This window comes from Astyanax mexicanus, chromosome 9 (genome assembly GCF_023375975.1).
Source record: "Astyanax mexicanus isolate ESR-SI-001 chromosome 9, AstMex3_surface, whole genome shotgun sequence".
NCBI classification, from domain to species: domain Eukaryota; kingdom Metazoa; phylum Chordata; class Actinopteri; order Characiformes; family Acestrorhamphidae; genus Astyanax; species Astyanax mexicanus.
Genome location: NC_064416.1, coordinates 17,995,454 through 18,020,361, shown reverse-complemented (window position 1 = coordinate 18,020,361; position 24,908 = coordinate 17,995,454). Strand labels below are relative to the sequence as shown.

At 37.1% G+C, this 24,908-nt stretch overlaps 1 protein-coding gene across 2 annotated transcripts in view; it reads right to left on the bottom strand.

Moving 5' to 3' along the window:
• fam107b (family with sequence similarity 107 member B) overlaps positions 1 to 24,908 on the bottom strand; it is a 34,810-nt gene that overhangs the window by 7,914 nt on the left and 1,988 nt on the right. The window contains exons 1-2 of one of the 2 annotated variants that reach the window (XM_007250963.4): positions 2,677 to 2,848; positions 487 to 664 (exon numbers count right to left, since the gene is read on the bottom strand). In XM_007250963.4, coding sequence (XP_007251025.1) covers positions 487 to 664; positions 2,677 to 2,719 — 221 coding nt within the window. In that variant the 5' untranslated portion in view covers positions 2,720 to 2,848. Of the gene's footprint in view, positions 1 to 486; positions 665 to 2,676; positions 2,849 to 24,908 lie in introns of those variants that run through there. The other variant, XM_007250962.4, reaches the window with a different exon arrangement.

Genomic DNA, 24,908 nt, shown 5'->3' with positions numbered 1-24,908 from the left:
CTGAACTTTCCATCCAGGTCTCATAGCTCAGAAGAACTCTTCAGTGTGGATATGACATTTATGGTGTGTATGCATGTCCGTTTTTCAAAGATGCAATGACACAGTGAGCTGTGCGTAGACTTGATTAACAGTGTCAGAATACCACAAAGTCTGTCTGAACTCACGTTTCAACTGTAATTCTGAGGGAAATGTGAGGCCTTAAGTATGCCATTTATTTAATTTTATACATGAACAAGATGTAATGAGATAAGATTCCCCCCTTGCCAACCTGCTATAAATGAACCACTGCCATCACCTTAAATCAGCAGTGCACAGATGATAATGATGGTAATGATAGAGGAGTTTAAAGTTGATCACTATGATGAAGAAACAGGTAGGCCTGGTAAAAAGTAAATAAACAATGCAGAAAAGGGAGGGAGATCTTTTAGGGAATGAAAGAGAGGGAGAGGAAAGAATGGCCTGCTGGACAGGTCATTGGGGCTCTACCTCTTCTGATTCATGAGGAGTTCTCTGTGTAGGTCTTGGTGGTTTCTGGAGGTTTTCACAGGGTTGATGAGTTTCTTGGGCTTAATGAGTTCGTCACAGTCTCCATCCATGTAATCCGGCTCTGCCATGATGCTCCGCACACGAGGCAATCTCTCCGTCAACTCCGACTGATCCAGACCTGACAAAAAAAAGAAAGAAAGACAAAAATGTTATTTTAAGGATTTTTTATAACTTTGTTTAATACTTTTGGCATCACTTCTTTTTAACATTAATTTTGTTGTAATGATTTGACAATTTTGTTCATATTACAGGTCATTCCAATTAAGATATTTAAATATTAATAGAGAGGGAGAGATGGAGAGAGAGAGAAATAGATATTTTAATTGACCAATTGTTCAAAAGTTTGAGAGTTTCAGAATTTGAGAGAGAAAGAGACAGAGAGAGAGAGAGAGAGAGAGAGAGAGAGAGAGAGAGAAAAAGACAGTGTAGTAGAATACATACAGAGACAGGGAGATTTAAATTGAATATACACATAAAAACAACATTCAGAATTTAGGGAAAAGAAAGAAAAACTAATAATAGAAGAAAAGGAAGAAATAATAAAAGGATAGAAAAAAGAAAAAGTAAGAATATTAGAAAGAGAAAGCACACGAGATAAACTTGAAATCCTTATGCTGATAAAACTTTTGCCCAAGTCTAATCAGTGAAGTGAACTCTTCTGAATACCAAGTTACTAAAACAATCATTAATTCATTTTGAAGCATTAAATTAACACACAGATTTAGAGTGTCTAATAAACTCAAACGCTGATAATAAGAGTATTAACGTTCCCTCATCTACTGATGACAGACTTTTATGTAATTCACATTCAGAGAAAAGTTTGAGAGATTTGAGTGAGTCATTCTCAGCAGATCTGCATCAACCCCACACTCTCTGATCTAACAGCTCATCAGACTGAGCAGCACAGAAACATGCTAAAGAACAGAATATTTAATGAGCACAGTTATGCAACCAGAGCTGGAGCTGCTGAAGAGAGGAAGAGGGCGTGAGGCACAATGACATCACGAAGCAGCAGCAGAACGTGCAGTTCCCACAACAGTCCATAAACCTCACGCCTGCTCCAAAACAACATACGCTCTGGATCTCAGCCCAGAAGGAAATCATAAACATGCCTGATTTGATTATTTTAGATAAATAAGCTTCAACATAATGATTTAATGATGTGTACGTGTCTCTGTGTGTGACAGTAGCTGCTCTATAAGGATAGTACATGTTGTACTTATATGTGCATGTCTATTAAATAACCACTAGGAATAGGTTAAAACACTGATCCATTATAAAACAGATAGATACCTATGAATAGAGTGGATAGATAGATTACTCTACTAATCCCAAAAGGAAGGACACACATTACTGAAGCCATTTTAAAAAGCAATAACTCAGGGGCATAGAAAATGACATACCTTACTTATTTACAGATGTACAGATAATTAGATATATTTAAGGACATTTTTCAAAATGCACAATATTTATTATTCTGACATGAAAAAAAAAAATATCAATACTGACAGATTTTTAAAAAGTATTATTTATATATTATACACTACTTATATATCATTATAGTGATTTTTCTTCTTTAATGCAGAAATGTGCATTTTATTCAATTAAACAAGACTAATTCCACTCCTTGCAATGAAATGTCCAGTTTATGACTGGTCTTCAAGCCCTGATGATATTCACAGTATGATAAGAAAACTATTTTGTGTACAGCAATAACAATATTTATCACAATTCCCACCCCTTTATTGTTTTATTATAGGTATTATTTAGAAATAAAAATCTGAAATAATGCAACAGTACAATATCCTGTACAGTACCTGTCAAAGTTCCAAGTATACACTCATACTCACAGGTATGTGTACACTCATTAGCCAAAGTAATATAAGCAAAAAAGAAGAAGTAATGTCCAAGGGAGAAAGTTATGTAGTTACAAATGCATTAGACAAGTCATTTTAGTATATAACTTTATAATGTGATTATTAGAAAATGACACCAAATGTAAAACACCAAACCAGCAAACAGATAAACTGTTTCTATAAGTAAAATATCATAAAAACACAGAAAAAGTGTTTTTTTTTTTTCACAATAACAAGATAGACATAAAAAGGAAAATTTAATCTGAAGTCTCACCTGGCAGGACTGGAAACACTGGGTACCTGAACATGGTGGTCATGGTGTCTGAGTGTTAAAGAGCTAAAGAGAAGAGAAAGCCTGGAGCGGAGGTGAATGTATTTCTGTTAGTCTGAGTAACACTGAGGGAGTGGAGCTCCACACCGGCTCTGCTGCTGCTGCTGCTGATTCAGATTCAGTTTCAGTGGGAAACACTATAAACACCGCCGCTTTTCAGCCCGACTGCGCGTCACCACACAAACCACGCCCCCCAGCACTCTGATTGGCTGGCCGTTTTTAACCACTGTAACTTTGGAAGTATTTTGTTTTCTTTATTAATTTATTATATCTTTTAATCTGGAAGACTGATCTTACAACTAAATAAATAATAATCCAGCCGTTTGAGATAGGAAATCAGCCCAGCTAATTTAAAACATACTGTAACTTCTTTCCAGCCAACCATTAAAGTCAGTACTAAATAAATATTTTGGTTCTTAAATGTTAACACTTATTGTGATAATTTACTAAAGAGTTTATTATATAGGATATATGCTACATATTATAAAAGAAAATTATCATTCTTTATACACACATTATTTATACAGTTGTTAATAGGTCTCTTGCAATAACATTTTGTAAACTATTGTTCGAAAAAAATTGTAGTAAACAATATTATTGTCATTCACTCCTTTTTAAGAGCAGTACATAAATAAATGTAATATTTTTGTAATATTCATACATTGGAATTGCAATGTACATGTTAAACATACTTAAATTTATGACCTGCAATAAAACTTTTAAAAATAAAGAAGACCCAGGGTTCAGTTCTATTAAAAGTAATGGTTTGTGTCCATATATTGCATATATAATTAGTTTGAGTAAAGTGAACATTGTTGTTTTATTTAACTACAGACCACATTTCTCCAAAATTCAAAATAAAAATATTGTGATTTATAGCATTTGTTTGCAGAAAATAAGAAATGGCTGAAATAACAAAAAATATGCAGAGCCTTTATGACCTCAAATAATGCAAATAAAACAAGTTCATATTTTAAACACTGTTTTTGGATAATCCATCTTCCTCCTGATTATATGCTAGAAGTTTTCAATTTGGTAAAATAAAAAAAATAAAAAAATTTAAGTGATCTTTTATTTCTGTTGTACTTCTCTGTCCTGTGTTACTGAAATACTGTAATGTCACACATTGCCCACTAGAGGTAGACATAAGCCACCCACACGCAGATCCACAAAGACTGGCAAACAGCAGCACTGAGCTCAGTGACTAGAGCTTACCTCCAAAATATAATATACTAATAATTTTTTTACAGAGCATTTTTACACAGCCTTGTTTTAGAGTAAGTTAGAGTAAGAGAGAAGTTCTTTACAAAAGGTGCAGCAGGCAACATGCTCCCATTTATAGAGCATTTCTCATCATAACCACCAGCTTTTATGATTTATTCACAAGAAATGCCCTAGGCTACAAAAGAAAATGCCCTGAGGCTGGACCTTGGCCCTTACTGTAGCTTTCCTTTTTCTCAGCTCTGCTGGGCTAATTATAATACTTTTTTTCTTCAATGGTGAATGATCTCAAACCACTACTACAGCGCTATGAGAAAGTATTTGCCACGTCTTTTTTTCTTCTAATATTGTACATCTGATGATGTTTTACATCATCCAAATTTTAATGAATTTTAATTGCTCAGCCAGACAGTTAAACAGGCTGTTATCCTGCTCCATTTCTGCAGGTCCTAGCTGCTTTCTCTGGCAGCATCACATCTGTCCTGCACTAAACTTTCAAACTTCTTAAAAGCGCCTATATTTCCACAGGGCAGGACTTACATGCATGCAGAGCTGAACTGGCTATGAACACAACAAGAGCAGAGGACACAACTCACACAGAGGAGGTGAGACTTAATTCTCTGCTCAGGACGCATTAACTTCACTACATCTTTACATTCTTTATTTTTGTTGTTTGCTGCTATAGTATAGATATGCAGATTTAGCACCTTTAAGGTCTTGCTGCAGCCTCTCAATATGGTTCAAGTTAGGACTATGACTTAGCCACTTTAAAACATTAATTTGGTTTTCTGATCTGTTTAATCTTTAATTTTTTTTCCCAGGGATGCACAATAATATAGGAATTATATAGGTATGGGCCGACAATAGCTTTTTTTAAAGATTTATCTGTAATTAAAAAACAAAAAATACAATCAATACTATAGCAAGTATGGAAAAGAAGCAAGCAATGCTGGCCATGCTACTACAATAAGCCGACGCTGGCTGTGCACTTTTAAAATCGTAAAAATGTAAGCCAATTCGTTAATTTTTGAAATTATTTTCAATAGATCTTTTTTACTTAAAAAAGATGATTTACAGCTGTGACTATTATATGTAAGGCCCAGTTAGCTAAATAAAAACAAAATCAAAAAATACGAAACCACATTTCTCAGGAGACACTTTTCATTTTAGTGTTTGCATGTAGTTGGTTGAAAGCTAAAATGCAAGGCAAAGTTAATGTAAGGTAAAGCTAATCTGGGGTTTCTAGTCCCTCTGCAAGTTATAAATTAGTATATAGGTATCAGCAGATACATATATGTAAAATATAGGATATCAGTATTAGCCCATAGTTCCCACATCGGGGCATCCATAACTTTTCTTATTTAATGAACTGAAGCATAATTGGAATTTGAAGTGGAAAAAGAATATTTTCAGAACTCTATTGCTTTTCATGTGAGAGTGACGAGGCGATTAAGCATCCGTTCTAGAGTAAACCACAGATTTCAACACTTCCACAATGAGTCAACAGGTAATAAACATACGATCTTATCTCTTCCGTTTATAAGAAGCATTTCACGACCGCTGGCCCTCCTCCACTCACCCACCCGGCCGGCACACAGAGAACATTTTCAATACACTCAGAGAGCTTGTGCAACCATTTCCTCTGCGTCTGTGCATGTGTGTGTGTGTTTAGAGTGGATGTTCTTAATAAAGAGCATGTGTAGCCTCTAATTACAGAGCTGCAATGTGTAGCTCTGAACACTCATCTCTAACTGTAACCACCTTAGAGACTAAAAAGCTCAAGAGTGTGTAGGTGATCACGGCCTAAATCTCTCCATACACACATACACTACAGGGCAGTTTCCTGGACTGGTATTAAGCCTAGTCATCAATTATATTTCTCTTTCAAAATTCTGTCTGGAAAACTACACCCATGTCCAAATGTTTGTGGACACCTCTTCTAATGAATTCAGCTACATTAAGCTGAACTTGTTGTGAACACAGATGTGCAAATGCACAAACACACACACACACACAGCTTGTCTAGTCACTGTAGAGAAGCACTGCCAATAAAATAGTATGTGTGGGGTATAAATGTGAATGTTATAAAACACCACACATTGCTGATGTTCCATCCAATAATTGTGGATACATACTGACTTTACTAACAGTCACTGTTGCTAAATACAATTAAATCATGAGAGCAACTCTTCTATAGAAAGGAACAGAAAGGTCATTCCTATAGAGTAAAGACAGGTAATCAACAAAAGGAGGGGTATTATTGGAGAGGAAATGCTTGTTAAATGCTCTACACACTCATTATGTAAAGACTTGAAGGTTTTAAGATGACATCTGCTTGCCATATTACACACACACACACACACACACACACTTCTAATAGTTGGACATGCAGTTTGTCACATGTAAAAAATCTGGAACAGGTAATGTTAAGTTAGGATTAACAAAGCTAATCAATCCCTGCTTCCTAAATGCTATGCTGCACCAACAGAACATCTCACTTCAAACCTGTACTGTTTGTTCCGTTCAGCTGTTTTCTTAACATGACACCAGAAGGAATGGTATCTGCCGTTATCTGTCAGGGTCTGGATATCATGTGTGACTCTAAATGCTACAATGATTAACACAGGCTCTTAATGAGTGGCCTGACACACCTACACATACACAACATACAAGCCAAAATGAATATTAGAAGGTCTCTACACAAAACTACACGGTAGTCATTTATAGGCTTTACCCTCAAACAAGTTTTAAGTTTTATTCAGAGAGTTTGGAATATAATGGCCTTATCAGCGGCCAAACCAAAAAACACTGCCCAGAGAGACATTTATAATCTACAGCTTCCTCCTCTGCAATACACTTATCTGTTCAACTGTACTGAACACATACACACAGAGACAGAGACACACACACATCCACAAGGCAAAAATCACCAGGTCACAATAACAGGAAACAGACAAAAACCTGAAAGAGTCACGAGTGCTCCATGACCTTGGAGTGATTCTGTACTGAGGATGAGGAATAGGTGGGATTCAATAAAGGAGGGAACTAAAGCTATGGAAATTAGGAGCAAACAGGGTGTAAATAGTTCAACTGCACAGTTACATTTGAATGAGACTAAATTTTATTTCATAATCATAATTTCATATTTTTGTACTTAATAATTATTTAATTTAATTATATAATTATAATATGCTTGTCCCGATAACCAATTTTTGGATGACTTATTGAAAAGAAATTATTGCAATAAAAGATATTGTCATTCCATGCCAATGATATAATGCCAATATAATAGCAATAATACATTTACACATTACTTTTAAAAAGCAATGTAGATTTATTTATTAAGAATATATTGCAGTTGATTTGGAGTATACAAAGAGTTAAAGATTCTAAAGAAATAAAACACAAATAAAATTAAATACATTTACATTTAAATACAATTTTAAATCACGGTAAATTCAAAAAAGGTCTGAGCATATTACATTGATTAATTTTCTAAAAAGAATGAATAATATATTTAAATCTGATTGACTTGTAGCTACGTAACATTTCTTTTACTTCTGTATATATTGCTTTATTTATTTCATAGAATCTTTTATTGCTTATAACACTGGTGCTTATTCCTGGTGCTACCAATAAATGTGTTTTTTTTTTTTGTCCTATTATCCTGTAAATTGCAATTACTTTGAATACAATAATCCAATAAAACATTAAATAACAGGAGAGAAAAAGGGAAAAATGAGGGAAATCAAAAAGAATGAACTAAAATATGTTCAGAGGTCAGAGATTTACATTTATTTGGCTCTTCTTTGTCCCTGCAGTGGCGAGGCTGTTAGTATGGATAGAGCAGGACAGAGCGGGACAGGGAGGTGGGAGGAGGGAGGGAGGGATGGAGCAGCTGGCGCTCTATTCCACCATCTGACCCTCTGTCTTCCTCGTTGGACACGCTTTACACTCCGCAGGAGGGTCTATTACCCCCACCGCTCTCCTTCGAACACCCCTTTCACTGGCAGCATGCTGTTGTCACTCTCCCTCATTCTTCACAATGTGGCTGTCAATGTCTTATACACACAGACAGACAGACTGACACACACACACGCACACACCTATACGCATACTTTTATCATGTCACCACCCAACACAAACACTGCCATCCAGGATCAGACATACAGACACTCTGTCTCCAGCCTTAATTTCAGCTCAGTCTTTATTACCACTCCTCACGTCCTACAGAAAAGGGTCCTAAATAACCCCCTCTATTAGCATCTCTCCTCCCCCATCCTCCAAAAGCCCACACAGTAATCCCTAACAACCCAGCACAGTCCTCTCCCTCCTTTCTCACGACTTGGCATCATGTCTGGGTACTGATTTTCAATTCTAGCTGTAGTGATATATTGCTAGATAGAGCATTGTAATATGGTTAAACATATGGCCATTCAAGCTTAACTTGAACAATATTGAAAGATAATATTGCTAGAATGATGCAATATAACTAAATGAATGAAAATGAAGAAAAGCATTTTATATGTAAAACTGAATGAACAGAAATATAAACATGCAACTGCCTTGAAAGGAAAACGTTAGAACACCCCCACATTTATTTTAGGATTAGAATTAGCTAAAAAAGATTAGTGAGGTGAAGTAGCCCGTCGTATTTAAAACTCAGTATTTGGGTGCCTATAAACATCATTTAAATGGGCTGCTCTGTAACTAGAAGGTTATGCAATTTATATCAATATCCATATATTAAACAATCCAGTTCTGGAAGTCGTTATACAGTAAGCTAAACACAACATATTAGTTATCCTTGTCTTTCAAAATGAAATATATATATATATAAATTGACAAATTTGGGTAACTGTACCATATGTGGACAAAAGTATTGAAACAGCTGTCTCTTTTGTCCTTTTGACTTTGGAGCATTGCTGTGAAGATCTGATTGCATTCAGCAACAAAAGCATGAGTTTAGGATATTAGATGTTCAGCAGCCCTTTTCAATCCCAACTCATCATCCAATCACAAAAATATTGGATGGAGCTAAATCATTCCAGAAAACAAAGGGGGGAAATCAAATATTTTGGCAATACATCTTTACAGGAGTTAGACAAGTTATATGTGTGCACATCTGTGCTGAATGCATGTACAATAAGGCATTCCCACAAATATTTACAGTGCCAGTCATCTAAGCAAGAAGAGATTTAGGACAGCTATATAAAAGCTTAAGAATGTTCAGTATTAATATGATACTGTACTAATATTTGCATATGGTTTAACTGGACATTTATCACTCCTCAAACATTTTGATTAGGAGGAATTCTGCTCTAAACCACAGCTTACGCAGTTCAAGTTACACAGTTCAAGAAGTTCGTGATTCACGTGGTTCATTATTATTAGGAAGAAAAGTGCTGATCATGTGGAATAAAAAATGATCACCAACAAGAGACCAACACTTGAAGCATGAACATAACACACAGACACACACACACACACACACACACGTTTGTTCCCTGAGCTGGCAAAGAATTTGGATTTGGAGGGAATCTCTTTTATTTCCCTCAGACGGAATTTTACAGTCCACAAGTCAAGTTTCCCAGATTCCCATGGCAAAGACAGCAGCATAATAAGCGCAAGTGAGGAAATGAGAGAGATTTCTTAAAGTTTTTTTTTTTTATGAGGGGTCAGATTTCAGTCAGTACATCCTTTTTTAAGTTAGCATTTCCATAAACTAGTGTTCCATCTCTCTGACAAATATCAGATATTATAATCATTATTGCCAAAACATACTTATTTGTGGAATTAAATATGGTTCTTCGACAGCATTTAACTGTATGCGTGGATCCTTTTAAGCCTGTCTCTAAATACCTCAGAAATTAATAAGAATACACAGCTTATTTACTGGAAGCATACAATTATGAATAACATTCATGCTAATGTTAGATGGTCAGTTGAGGCTGTTTGGAAAGAGAAAGAGTTACAGATTGCTCCTGAGGGGTCAGAGTTCAGTCAGTACAACCATTTTAAAGTTCCCATTCCCAGAAACTAACGTCCCGTCTCTGACAGATATCGGAAAATCAGTTCTGCCAAATCAAGCATGAGCTCAGACTCAAAACAAGGCCATTTGTCTCTGTAAAAAAATGAAAACTCCAGACTACATTTATAGCTTGAGCTCTTATAATCAAAACAAGAACAGACCATTAGAACTCACTAGAAGATAGCCCAAACCATTTAAAACAAAGAGACAAATACACACACACCATCTGTGGTGTGCGATGTATGCCCACCTGGGCAATGCCCCCAGTGTATTGTTTCTGGTCCAGTAGAGGAGAGCTTTAATTTAAACGGCAAGTGAGCATTTGAAGCAGGTCAGTGTGAAAGAGAGTGAGAGAGTGAGATAACATCTGGAATGACATGCTACAACAGTAGCATTAAAGGAACCATAACTTGTATTTAAGTGTATACACAGACATGCCAAAACTCACGGCTCTCTGAATGTGAGAAAATAAACTGTTCATGAAGAGTTAATTTAGGTAATGGCTTGGGAATGCAGACAATTGTATTAAGTTGTAAGGTGGTATCTTGTGAGTGAAATGAAACACTGGTCAACGTGCTCAAAGTAAGGCAAGTTGTTTAGTGAGGTGTAATAAGTGGGTGCCAGAGGGATGGAACATTTCATTTCCAAAGCTGTGTTGTAATTTACCATTCCTCGATCCACAGTCTCATGTATGTACCAGATATATGTCAAAGAAAGCTAAAATTACCACCCACTGCACTGTCCACTGTGGGTGGTAATTTTAGCCTTTTATGACTTATATCTGGTACACACATGACACAAGTGAACTGTCTATGTGAACAAGCCAACTCTGGCAGAAATCGCATTCACTGCAGTAGGCCAAACATACGTATTCCAAAGGTAATTGTAGTGTTCTTTAATTTCTGTGGGGAAGAACAAGTGTAATGGGACACAACACTAGTTTATTTTACCAAAACCTGGTGGCATTTTGGTGTACTTTTCCTTTGGAAAGTCTTAGGAGCCAGTCACGCAGCTATTGCCAGACAAAACACACAAATATACAATAAAACTGGACATAATAGTTAAAATCACAAAGCTTACTCAGATCAAATAACCAACTCCCACCCACACCTCACCCACTCTTTGCCCCACACCTCACCCACTCTTTGCCCCACACCTCACCCAACTTTGCCTTAAAGATGCACAAAGACAAACAGGCATACCTTCATATAGTTTGCACACATTTAAAAAAAGACTCTTTTTACACCACACGCAAACACTCAGTCCATGTATGCTTGTGTCCTGTTGCTGTTAGTAAAAGCAGAGCCACTTGATCCGCTGACCTCTGGGAAACCCAAATACAATAATAAGGGCATGGTTGTTTTTTTGTTTATGCAAATATCTGACGTTTATGGTATTGACTGTAATAAAGGCCATTAAAGGCCTGTGTCTCTGACACAGATTAAAGCAAAACCCCTGCTGGACTTCATCCAGCATTGTATAAGGTAAAGCATCACTCATGCTGCAGGCTCTGAGTGTTCCAGCAGATTAAGGCACTGCCACCACCATGATCCGGAGATCGCTGTTTAAATCCCCGTCATGAAGCTTGCCTTCAGCTGCCAGAGCCCAGAGAGAGCACACTTGGCCATGCTCTCTCAGGGGGGGTAGATGGCACTCTCTTCCCACATCATTTCCATGCACAGGCATCTGTTAGCTGATGCATCAAAGCTAAGTAGCTGCACTTTCCTCCGCGCATGCTGGATACTCGGAAATGCTACATCAGCACCAGTTTAAAAAAAAGAGAGGTGGGGCCAGACTTCCCATGTTTTGGAGGAGTCGTGCTGGTCCTCACCCTCCTGATGCTAGGGTATTGCTAGTGACAGGGGAAGTGCAGCTGAAATAAAAATAAAATAAAAAAAACTAAATAAAATAAAAAATAGACTCTGGTTGCATTATTACCAGTGCCTGTAACTGTTCTGTGCATCACATCTTAGACATTGTGACCCGTCTTGTAGAAGCATGAGAAACAGTAATTTTCCTTGACAAGCTAATCAGAATATTTCGTATTCCAGTACATTGGAATGAAGGGTTTTCAGTGTAAATTCACTCAAAAGATCAACATGAAGGACCTGTTAAACTGTTAAAGTAAATAGCATCTACACACCTACATAGCTGTGAAGTTACACAATAGATCACCGTGGCTACTTTAATTTCTGAACTGAAAAGCCCTACAGCATGTTAAACATGAATACACAAATAAAATATCCAAACTATAACCTCATTGTAGTGTGCATATATAAGAATATACTGTGTTTTTCTTGGGTTCTGTGGTTAAGGACAAGTTGTTCATGCTCAGCATCTTTCGCTCAGAAATGTGATAAGCGTCCTACCTACACTTTATATTTCATTGGACTGTGTGAATTACTATCATTTCACGGATATGCACCTCATACCTGGGCACGTTGTAACATGCAGAATTTCAACGAAGGGACAAAAAGAGGAATTCACTCATCACTCTCTCTTTACTAACGTCTACTCCAAAACAATGGTTAACCGATACATTTACAATGCAAATTTATAATTAAAGATTATTGAGAAATAAAAAGAAGAAAGTAGTATGGAGAAAGAAAAAAGAAGAAAAAAGTAGTTTCTGTATTTTTCTGGTATGAGGAAAAAAGGTTAATTACCCAGCACCGATCCAGCTAGAGAAGCAAGAAGATGTTCACACTCACTTTCACAAGCAGTCCTTTTCCGGTGTGATGTTCTAACTGTAACAGCGACACTGAAGTTTCCTGTAACTGAAAAAAAGTAAACCACCGCCTTTTGTGCTTCTAGTTCTGGTCTCTCCTCGTGCCTGTGACTTCACTGTTTCTAATATCTCAACTGATCTCCATGTACTTCAGTAATAACCACGTTTCAGAGGAACATGAAAGACATGTACCAGACATGTTCCACATGAGCTCACATCTTTTGGGAACACAGTATGTGGCTAAATAAAATAACAATAATATTTAGTTTTTTTTGAATGCACCACCAGAAATGCTAAGAAAAAAAAAATGAAAATCATTTTACACTGATTACCATTACAAGTTAATTTTCGGTTCCGAATGGTCCAGCGTGCTAAGCGCTGCCACTATAATCAGGAGATAGCCGGTTCGAATCCTGTTCATGTAGCTTGCCTGAGAAAACACAATTGGTCTTGCTCTCACTGGGTGGATAGATGGCGCTCTCTCACCACATCACTCCAAAGGGTGATGTTGTCTTCTTTCTTTTGAATTTAGAACTTTACATCGATGCATGACTAGATAATTTTTAAGAGTCTATTTTAAGCTAGCCCAAGGCTTCCCTTTAAGGGAGGCCAAGAGTCGTCAGATTACGAACGACAATGTCCACAGCACAAGGCATCCGTGAGCTGATGTATTGGAACCGAGTCGCTTTGCTTTCCTCTGAGTGCGTTGTGATGCTACTCGACAATGCTGCATTAGCAGCAGTTTAAAAAGAGGGGGTGGCTGACTTCACGTGTATCCTGGTGTTGGGGGATCACTAGTGATAGGGGGAGTCCTAATGAGTGGGTTGGGTAATTGGTCATTTAAATTGGGGAGAAAATGGATAGAAAAATCACATAAGTAGTGCTTATAGTTACCTATAGATACCTTGTCACACATATAGAAAGAGACTTGTTTCTTGGTTACAACTCCTAAAAGTACGTTTTATGCACATTAACACACAATTTACTTACACTAGAGAAGACTAAGGGTGAATCCCATTTCTCCCCTTGGCCCTACCCCTTACCCCTACCCCTTCTTTTCGAGTGTAATCCTTCCCCTTGGAACGGAGTTACAAGGGGAAGGGGTAAAATCCTACCCCTAGGAATTGGGACAACCCTTCAAGCACCCGGTGAAAGGTGAATCTTATTGAAAATAGCCTCCATAATATACTAGAAATTGTATATCACACTGGTTCCCAACACTGGTCCTGGAGCAGGTAATGTGTTACAAAAACAATATAATGTGCAAGAATATGGGTCCTCAGTGACAGAGGAATCACTGGTATATCACAATGACGTTTGTCAATGAACAATAAATACATAAATAAATAGCACTGATTTATGACCAGGCTACTAGCGGTGGTGTGTAGGTGACCCTGCTGGGCTGATGTGATGATAGCAGTGAAGCGCTAAAGTTCAGTAGCCTAGCTGCTGGTGAACTAGTTAACTTTAGGGCATTGTATGTGTACAGAAAGGGGGCAGGAGGTGCAGAAATTAATTAATATTGTCCATTCCTTAATTCCTCTGTGATGGGGAGCTGAAATTAGCTCTGATTATTTTTTATTTGATTTATTTTTTCCGTTCCGCCTTAAATGCGATAGCGCCTGCCGTCTGTTGCACCATTTAAGGTGGAACGGGAAAGTTAGCTAGCTAGCTAGCTACCGAAACGAACTACTAGCAAACTTTTTATGCTTGTTACGAAGAATTCAGTCATAAAACATCAAAACTACACAATAAACTAAGGTAATACAGTGCTAATCGTAATTTTTAACATGGAAAATACTTTCTTTGGTCGCTTGTTCCGCCATCTTGCCAGTCATTCTCATACCCCTCGGTACGAAGTGTGGGTCTGGAAAATCTCCGTTTGAAGGGCTAACTAGCCCTACCCCTTACCCCTACCACTTCATCCTAACAGGAATCGGGACACCCCTACCCCTTGACGTGCACGCGCAAAACAGAGGGGTAGGGGTAAGGGGTAGGGCCAAGGGGAGAAATGGGATTCACCCTAAGACTACCTAAGGTCCCCTCACCTGTTTTTATGTTTCTGTCACATGGCCTGTGAAGCACTGTGCATTGAGACCTGAGATCACTGTTAAATATTACCTCCATTTGCGAATGAGGTCAGAGGGCACAGCACTTGCTCAGAAAGGGTCAGGCTGTGTGTAAGTGAGAGTACGTATGTTCATGCCATCCACTGAAGCAGCTGTGTACTATAGAACAACAAGGCTGCATATTAGTAGAGCTATAGATCCCAGTCAGCTGTGACCAGCACCTGTTTAGGTCACAAATGTAGTATATGGCTTTGCGAGAGGTGTGTGCATCTGTGTCAGAAAGAGCAGTTGCCCGGTGAGTCTGGAGAGAAAGTGGTAGTTAAGGTCATTTACATTTACATTTATTTTATGGAAGGCCGACAGCATGTTGTTAATATATATGGTCATTTCTAATAGTTACATTCAAGGAATACATTTGTTAATAGATAGCAATATTTCTATTTACTATGGATGTAAAAATGTTCTACGCTGATCCAAAGGTTGTATCGATTATAATATATTTTCACAATACATACAGTACCAGGAAAGTTTTTCCTGCATTGTAAATTAATACTTAAGTAATCAAGACTATAAAGTAACACATAATGAATCATGTAGTAACTTAAAATGTGTTAAATAATAGTCTGTAAAGAATATAGGTGCTCTAATCTGGGCTGCTGTTAACTTGTGGTTTCTAAAGCTGATATCTCTGATTAACTTACCCTGTGAAACAAAGGTAACTCTGGCTCTTCCTTTCATGGTGCAGTCCTGATGAGAACCAGTATCATTTTAACGTTTTTGATTGTCTCAATTGGCAACTGCACATTAAGTATGAGTTATGGAAATATTTTGGATTTCTTAAGTAATTAACTCTTGATAAGTTCAGCACAGTTGTTGAACTGAAAACCATTCAAGGTGACTACATCATAAAGTTGACTGAGAAAATGGCAATATGTGCAAAACTATGACAGCTTCCAAGAAAGAAGTGCAAACTTTGAAAAACCTAAAATATAAAACATATTCTGGATTGTTTAACATTTATTTTTTTTTACTTATAAAACACAATTTGTTTACTAAAGAGTTCCATATTTTTCCTTGTAGTTTGGATGACTTCAGTATTAATCTGCAATGCACAACATTTTAAAATAATGAAGCACTGACTTTTAGGTGTGTCCAAACTTTTGACTGCCACTGTATATACATATAAAAACTGTATTTTCAGGTCATTTAAACTGTAAGCATTAGTTTATTGTCTATATTTAGGAGTAGGAAAACTTAAAAGTATTGTACATTGTGATTTACTTGGTAAAATATTACTTCAGTAAAAAGTCTTTATTTTAAAATTATACTTGAGTTAACAGCAACCACTTTTGCACTTTAAATGTATATAGGACATAACACCCGTTAACCTCAAACACCATTGTTCCTCCTTCAGAAGAAAAAACAGCAGTACCAGAGAAGAGCTGGAAAATGTGTCAACCCCAAAGGTGGTATGTATGTATGTGCATACACCCAGCACATTAGATAAAACGGCAGTTAAAGTGAAAAAGTCAGTGTCCACAAAAAGGGAGCTCACATCAGCAGTTGATGACCCAAATGCCAGAGAGCAAATATTAACCTACAATGAGCTAAAATGTAATGCTAGCATTTGAACTAACTAACAAACTAACTCAACCCAAATTACATTCTTACTATCTAAACAAAATTACAAAAAATGGTCACCTTTATTACACTGCATCTTAACACAAAAATATTATGATTTACACTAGATGTTATAGTTCTGTTGTATTATTTTAATTTAAGTTTTCATTGACTATTTATAGACCTGTGCAGCTGCACATATAAGTTTAAAGTCTAATAATTATACATGATTTAGGCACAAAAGGCAAATATATACCTAAATGTTCCAAAATGTTAACACCCCTGTTACACTGGTTAAAAAAATACGTATAGATGTTTAAATGTAACAAACAATCACAAAAACTTGCCTGAGGTGCCCGGACTATTTACGATTGCTAAGATACAACAGTATACTCAATATGGGGTTTAGTGAGCAGTGTTCTATAATTACTTAAACAGCTCATTCTCATTATAGTAAAAAATTATATACAAACAAAAAAAAATAATAATGTACAGCAATCCCTGTTCTTGTTTTAGTAAAATTTCACACACAAACATTACTGTATTGAGAGACCTCCGCCCCAATCACATATGAGCCGGTCATTAAGGGACATGAGGTTATCTGTTGTGTCTGTGAGTGGACAATAAACAGCGATGGCCTCTTAAGCCCACCTTTCATTCTGAGGCTCTCATTGGATCTCTGGCACTGTAAAGTGGATTAGCCGGGACCTCCAAAACACCCACACATGCACATTAACACACACACATGCTTTACAGGGGTAGCAAAAAACAACTGCTGCTATTATCCAGACACAGTGTGAGTAAGCCATTAGAGACTGCTGACATAGCTCTGTCCGTCACTACAGACAGACAGGTGGTCATATCACACACACACACACACACACACACACACACACACACACACACACACACACACAGCGTGCCATATGATATGTACACAATAATATAATTTTTGAAATGACAAAATATCCATATTTTGATAATAGCGGTATATATTCTGTGTTATGATCAGTATATATTATTTTTACATTAGACTTGTGTTACATTTGTGTTGCATTGTTTTTAGTGTAAAATCACTGTGAATTAGTGTAAAATCACTGTATGAGTGTAAATCACTGTTGTTCACTGCAAGTTTCTACTGAATTTTAGAGACTGTAACAGTTAAACTTAAATAAAACCTTAACATGTATTTTGTTACGGTATTATATTCTCAATATGAATAAAATCACAGAGAATATGCTTTTTAATTAAATTCTCTGAAATAGTGTGATGCTATTTTAGGGTCATAACACTTACTCCCAATTCACACAAACAAAATAGATTAAAAAACATCAAGATTTTCATGTTTGTCTTTATCTTAAATCACTAACGTTATAAATGATCCACTCTGTAGATTTACCACTCTCTAGATCTTTATTATTATAGCTAGTGGTCCTAGATATTAAAATCCATCAATATTCCTGCTTGGGCTCTCTTTGACTGCTAACGCAGATATGCAATAAAAGGATTGGTGGAAAAACAAGAAACAGAGAGAGAAATTCTGTTCCTTTGTCTAATTTGAAGCTTTTGACTGAATGGAAGGAAAATCAATGTGAGCAGCACAGCTTTATGCTGCCACTTGAGAGCTGGCAGATTTACAAACAGCTATCCATGACTGAATTACTTTATGGATCCTAGATACACACACACACACACACACACACAATGTTGTATCTTATATAAAGAGATGTGGCTATATATCAAACACACAGTGCTTACTCATTCCACCACCATCACAACTAAGAATGAACAATGGCATATTGGTCATATTGGTATCAGCGATAGAAATAGCAAATGTATCAGCACTGGACTGATTTCTCTAGAAGAGTGGAAAGTTCAGCTCATTCTGGACTATGGAAATGCCTCCAATGAAGGAGTTTACCCTGCATTTGTGTGAATAACGGTCTCTACTATCCTGGCAAGGATTTCTACTAGATTTTGCAGCATGTTTGTGATTATTTGATTGCATTTAGCAACCAGTACATTTTTATCCCCAACCCATCCCAAATTATTGGATGGAGCACCATCATTCCAGAGCTTCACGGCCCAATGCTGGGGGACTTTATACCCCTGTACCTCACACCTCGGCCATGCACCAGACATGGTGCCAACAAGTTCATGTTTATCTGCTACAGAGGATCCTATTCAATTGACTACTTTTTTTACAGGAACTAGACAATGGGTGCAACATTAAGTAGCTGAATGTATAAATTTAGGAGGATTCTCCACTGACATACGGTGCTTTTTTTTTTTTGTAATTGCCGGACATTCACTTTCTAAGCAAGTAACTGCTAGCTTTATCATGTATTAATATGCAAAAAAAAAAAACTTTGACTCAAATTTATTTATTGCATTGGCATTTGCATATATGTGCAAGTGAAAAATATTGTGTATAGACACTGACCCACAGTTTCCATATATTGCATCTCCTCATTCAATATTTTACTAAACACTAAATGATCAATTTGACAGATTGGTCAAATTCTCTTCCCGACTAGAGATCTAAATAAACACTTCCATTGATTTCTCCTGCAAGCCCAGGACACACCATGAAACTCCAATCATCGCTGTGCAGTAGTCTACAGTCAAAGTCCTCCATGTCCTGCAGGAGTCATGTATTGCTTATGATAACAACACGTGATCTCCTCCCCCTCCTTCGTATTGCTCTCTGCCTGCGGTCCCTCACAGTGGTGGTTGGGCAGTGGGCATGAGCTAGGTCTCCTTTGTTCACAAGAGAACAAAAACAACAAAGCTACACCTTTGTTTGACACCATAATACCAGCTCTCAGAGTATATCCAACAGAAATTCCCTGCTGCGAGTGAGTTATCCGGTCTTCGAAATCATCCCAAGATAAGCTGCTGTGCCATCCAGATGTTACTGGGATGTTTGTTTGTGTGAGCTTATCCCTTTAACCTCTGGTGAGGTTTTGATCATGTGAATGCTGGCCTGGTGACCTGATTAAGTTGTTCAGTTTCTGTGTGTTGAGTAGTTATGCTTACGTGTGCAATCGTAAGACCTCTAGCTTCTTTCAGGCTGTTCTGCACCACTATCAGCATCAGTGCACACACATATTTACCCCCTTCCTTTGTATCTATTTGTGTGTGTGTGTGTGTGTGTCTGTGTGTGTGTACATGGTAGAATGAGGCGGGCCTCAGCTCTGTCACATCTTCTCAAACCAGTCACCATCCAGATCATCTGTTACGAACCCCACTCCATCCCACCCCCCACCACGTCATCCTCCAACCAGATCAAAAACAACACAGCCGCATGCTGAAGTGCAGTCCCTGGATGATGACGTCACAATGGAAATCCATGGCAACTGCAAACAAAGAACATAAACACAAGTCCTGTGCTTCATGATGCAAGAACAGAGGCAGCAGTGTTGCACAACAGCGCTATAATCTGGTCCCAATCAAAGTAGTTCATCATTAGCCTACAGTGAGAGAGAGAATGCTGATAACATAAGAGTGAGATTAACTAAACAAGCCAAAAGAGGAAGCAGGAAACGCCAAACACCACAAGACATCAAAGCACACGGCTCTACTACAGAGAACAAAGCTCACAGCAGGGCTACTCTATGTAGACAATATAGTTGTATTGCATCTTCTACAATAAATAAAGATACTGTAATAAAACCAAATGCCATTTTGGGACACTTCCTTATTTATTACTACTTTAAATTAATAAACTAAAATTAAAACAGGCGCAGCATACAGTATTAGCAGTTAGAGAGATTGTTGGAGGAGCCTGTCTTAGTTAAACCTTAGACAATTGGAGCCTGTTTACAGCTAGCATTAGAATCCATATTTTGGTGATCTGATCACAGTCGGATTGTACTTGCCAAAATAAAAAGTCAGCTGTTAATAACAGCTGCTTTGTGTATTGTATGCAATAATATTGCCCAAAATTCAGCATGATATATGAAAGGCTTATACTTATAATAAATAAATTTGTACAAAAAATATTTAGAATTACAAAAATACTATTATTATTATATATTTTCTTTATTTTATTAGAATTAGAATATTATTTAAGACCGATTGGTACTTTTGGCAGTGTGGGCAGTGTTTTAAGTTCTACAGGAAAAGAAACACGCATCTCCATAAATGCTGTCAGCAGAGGAAGGCATGAAGTGCTGTAAGATTTTCCGGGAGAAAACTGCACTGATATAATACAGTGGACCAACACCAGCAAATGACATGGCTCTCCAAATCATCCCTGACCATCAGAAAATTTTGCATTTTATTTGGAAATCAAGAGACCAGAGTCTGAAGAAAGAGTGGAGAGACACAGTCCAAGCTGCTTATGGTCCAGTGTTACATTTTCACAATCAGTGTTGGTTTGGAGAGCCATGTTATCTCCTCTGGAACTGTGATTGTTCAATAGGCCTCAACCACACAGTCAGAACAAGATGACTGGTCATGACGGGGTTATTTGCATATCTCAGTCAGCTGTGATATTAGTCAGCTGTGTTAACGTAAACAAAAAAAGAATGCAAATAAATGGTTAAGGATGCATACGATCAGACAAGTTGTTCTGGGAAGCTGCATGTTCCTGTATTCTGTTAAGATAAACAAAGTATGTGTGTATAAGCACACAGACACACACACATACACACACAAAATGCAGAATGTGCAGCATGGACAAAATGTGCAGTGTGGACCCTGGCAAGCAGCTGACTCATGGGAGTGTTTGTGTTGAGGGCTAGTGGAGAATAAAGAAGGGATTCCAGCGATCAGACACACACCATCACAACTGTACCAATGCCCGGTTCACCCAAGCCCATACTGTATGTGTGAAAATGCCACTTATTCAAAACGCAGTACTACAGCCATTCACACTCCAGTTCAAATTCATTTGAGCTGCTATGTTACAATAAAGCGGCCAAAGGGGACAAAGTAAGAACATGGAAGCCTGAAAAGAACCACTTTTGTTTTGAGTGAAACCCTGTTTTGTAATAGTGTAATGTAAAGTATATATTTCTTGCTATTCTCAGTTTACCAAAGCGAAAAACTATGTGTGTAAAATAGAAACCAATCAATATTGTATTATGATACATTTTGTCATCGACCCACTATTATATGCTTATAAAAAAACATAGTATATGTCTTTCATGCTTAAATCAGCATCAGAACTAGCATTACTTGCACTAGGGCCACCATTTAAGAACACACATTTTTGGGCAAGCTGTGCAATACTGAAGTGGGTTATGCATCAGAATTCAGTTCTTGCAAGGACATTCCTGCCTTCTTCACTGAGGTTGGCACTACAGTTAGCAGTGTGCCAAACATGCTAAACATGCTACACAGAGTTGTTTTAAAGAACACTGATTAAAAATGTTAAGTTTTTTAAATAATATCACAATTACATTTTGTATATCCAAAAATGACTTTGAATGATGTGATAAAATGTTTTTATCTAATCCCCCACCCCTACCAAGAAACATTTAACAACTCTTATTTTAGGAAAGTACAGCCAGTCATACTGATACCATCTCAGTAAAACAGAGACTGGCTTCATTGGTGACAGTTTTCTTAGTCAATGCACTTTCTTATTCATGTAAGTGAGTCAAAAACATGACCGTTTAGGGTAAAGTTGGCAAACAGGGCAGTCTGGATACTTTCAGTTTGTTTTGGCTTTAACATCCATAAATGATTTAATCCATAAACATATCCATGCCCAGATCAGGACTCCACATCATTTTGAATTTAGATTTTCAATTATAAGAAAAAAACAGGCGTGAACTAGGTTTAATCCATTACCAGTAGCAAAAACTCTCCAAACAAATGAAAACGTTAACAAAAGCCATGTAAAGGAGTACCCAACAGGCCATAAATATGCATCAGGGGACAAATATGGGCCCCCTAAATTTCTCATTACTAGGTCTGGGCAGTGAAGGGAGATGAATGAGGATGCACCATAAAAATTACCAATTAAAACAAATACATAAATAAAAAAACTCTTAAAACAGTGAGAAAATGACTGAAATGCACCACATTGCCCACCCTGAGCTGAGAGTTACATTTATAGATATACATTTATATGATATCAGCTGTTCTTTTAAAACAATCCCAATTCATTACACACATTTATTAGTAAGAGATAAGATAAAGACGATCTGAAACCTAAAGTCACTCTTCGGAGAAGTGATTCCCTATTTAATGGTCAGCAATCCAAGCACAGGAAGAGCATGCTTCAATCTTCCCACCCAATCCCTGCTCTCCGGGGACCGCATCATCGTCCGGGAAACGAAAGGACATTGCTCACTCTCTTATTCATGTCCTCACTTTTCGTTTTTTTTCCACGAGTTCTAGTGTACACATGGGGACATACATACACAAAAGAGAGAGATACAAACACACATAGAGAAAGGAAGGGAAGGAGTTCCATAGCACTGGAGGGGGTGGAACTAGTTCAAAGATCAAAAAACAGATGTAAGGCGTTTGACGAAATACTCTGCAAATAGCAAACACATGTGGTCAGAATCTATCCCTCCCTACCCTGAACAAACCACCCCCCTCACTCAAAGCTAAAGGAACTCATGGAACTCACTGGTATGCATGCACTCAAACACATAGTCATAGTATCACTGCTAACGGGGTGTTATCAGTGTCTCCCAATGACAGCTATCCAGTACTAAAAAGACTGGAAGTGGATTTGATTTTTCTTTACTGCTCCCATCAGAAGGCCAGTGCTTTACTACTCTTTACCTCTTTATAATAGACTATATAAAACAAGACTATATATTGCAAACAAATCTCATAGTATAAAAAACACTATCATATTTATATAATTGGATTAAAAGAAATGTTTTTATGTGATTATACCATTGGAATCCAGTGACAGATTACAACACTGTCAATTATTTAAACACAACATCAAAAGATGAACCACCAATCCTAAATATGTAAATTAATGATTTAATTATAATTAAAAATAAAAATAAAAAATGTTACTGTGTTTCTGAAAATCTACACAGTATTGCAAAGTAAAACATCGCAACATGATACGATATCAGTAAATATATTTCCCAACACGACTTTGCACTAGATGCATATGTGCTTTAACATATAGCTTTTATTTATTGCTTTGACTTTATTTTGCACAGTTATTGTACAGCCATACACTGAATGAGTATATTATTTTCATGCATTATTCACAATCAAAACTGGATCAACAACTCTACTGTGTAAACATTACACACCAAGATAGGATTAATAAGATCAGAAATGTGAAACACAGTGCAGAATGAAGATTGTGTTCCTATAGACACTGATCTCTTACAAACACAAATAACAGTAGACACGACACAACATAGTCCATGTCATTTAACTCACCAGATCTACTGCTGTTCTCAGTGCTATAACCCTACCTAAGCCTTAGCGCCAACATCATGACATGTTGGAACATAGACTTCTTGTGAAATCTGCTTAAATACATACATATATAACTTCCAAACCATTTCTAGCTAAATTACTGTTTGAGAACAATAACGATAGGGTTACTCTTAATGAATGGTATTCGTGGCTCAAAAGTGGTGATTTTCTTTTCTTTCAGAGCTGGGTTGGTATTGTTGGTATCAATCTACTCACAACAAAATACAGCAACACATATACATTTATAATAATGAGTAAGACAAGTAAAGGGTACTTAAAAAACAAAACATTTACCTGTAAACATATAGGAAAACCTCATGTGTTACCTTTCACACACACTCACACTCACACCTACCTGTCAAGCACCAAAATCAGACATGACATGACAAATTCAAATTGAATGACAAAAATGTGATTGGATTCCCTGCATCTACTGCTGTTCTCAATGGTTTACTGACCTACAACCCAACCTATGCTCCAACAACTCTCCTACAGCTACTATGCTGTTGTGAATGTGTATGTTATATTAACAAGTATCAGTTCCGACACTGGGACTGGGTTGTTTTGTGTAGGTAGCAGAACAAGAAAATGCAAAACTGTATTTATTTTTGGTTAGTAAAAAGTTCTACTTAAAGCATTTTCCTCCAACCAATCTAAATCAAATACCAAATACCAGTGCTCTGTCAAAAACCACAGACAGACAGGACATGACACATTCCATGTGGTGTGACTCACTGCATCTACTGCTTTTCTCAATGGACTATTAATCTGTAACCCAACCTAAGCTCGACTACTCATAAAGTGTTGTATACTGATAAATAGCAATTCTGACACTGGGGCGTTTTGTATGGGTAGGTGGACACGCAGACAAAATGCAAAATCTTGATTTTTGGTTAAACAAAAGTTAAGCACTGCCCTCCAAACGGAACCATAGAACAATACAACAATACATTTCATGTAAATTAACAATATTAATGGCTCAAAACTGGAAATTGTCTGTTTTTCAAATCTGGGTTGATATTCTAGTACTGTTCTACTGTTCTTTTCACAACAACAAACACTGCTAGCACAAGCACTGCTGAACAAATAC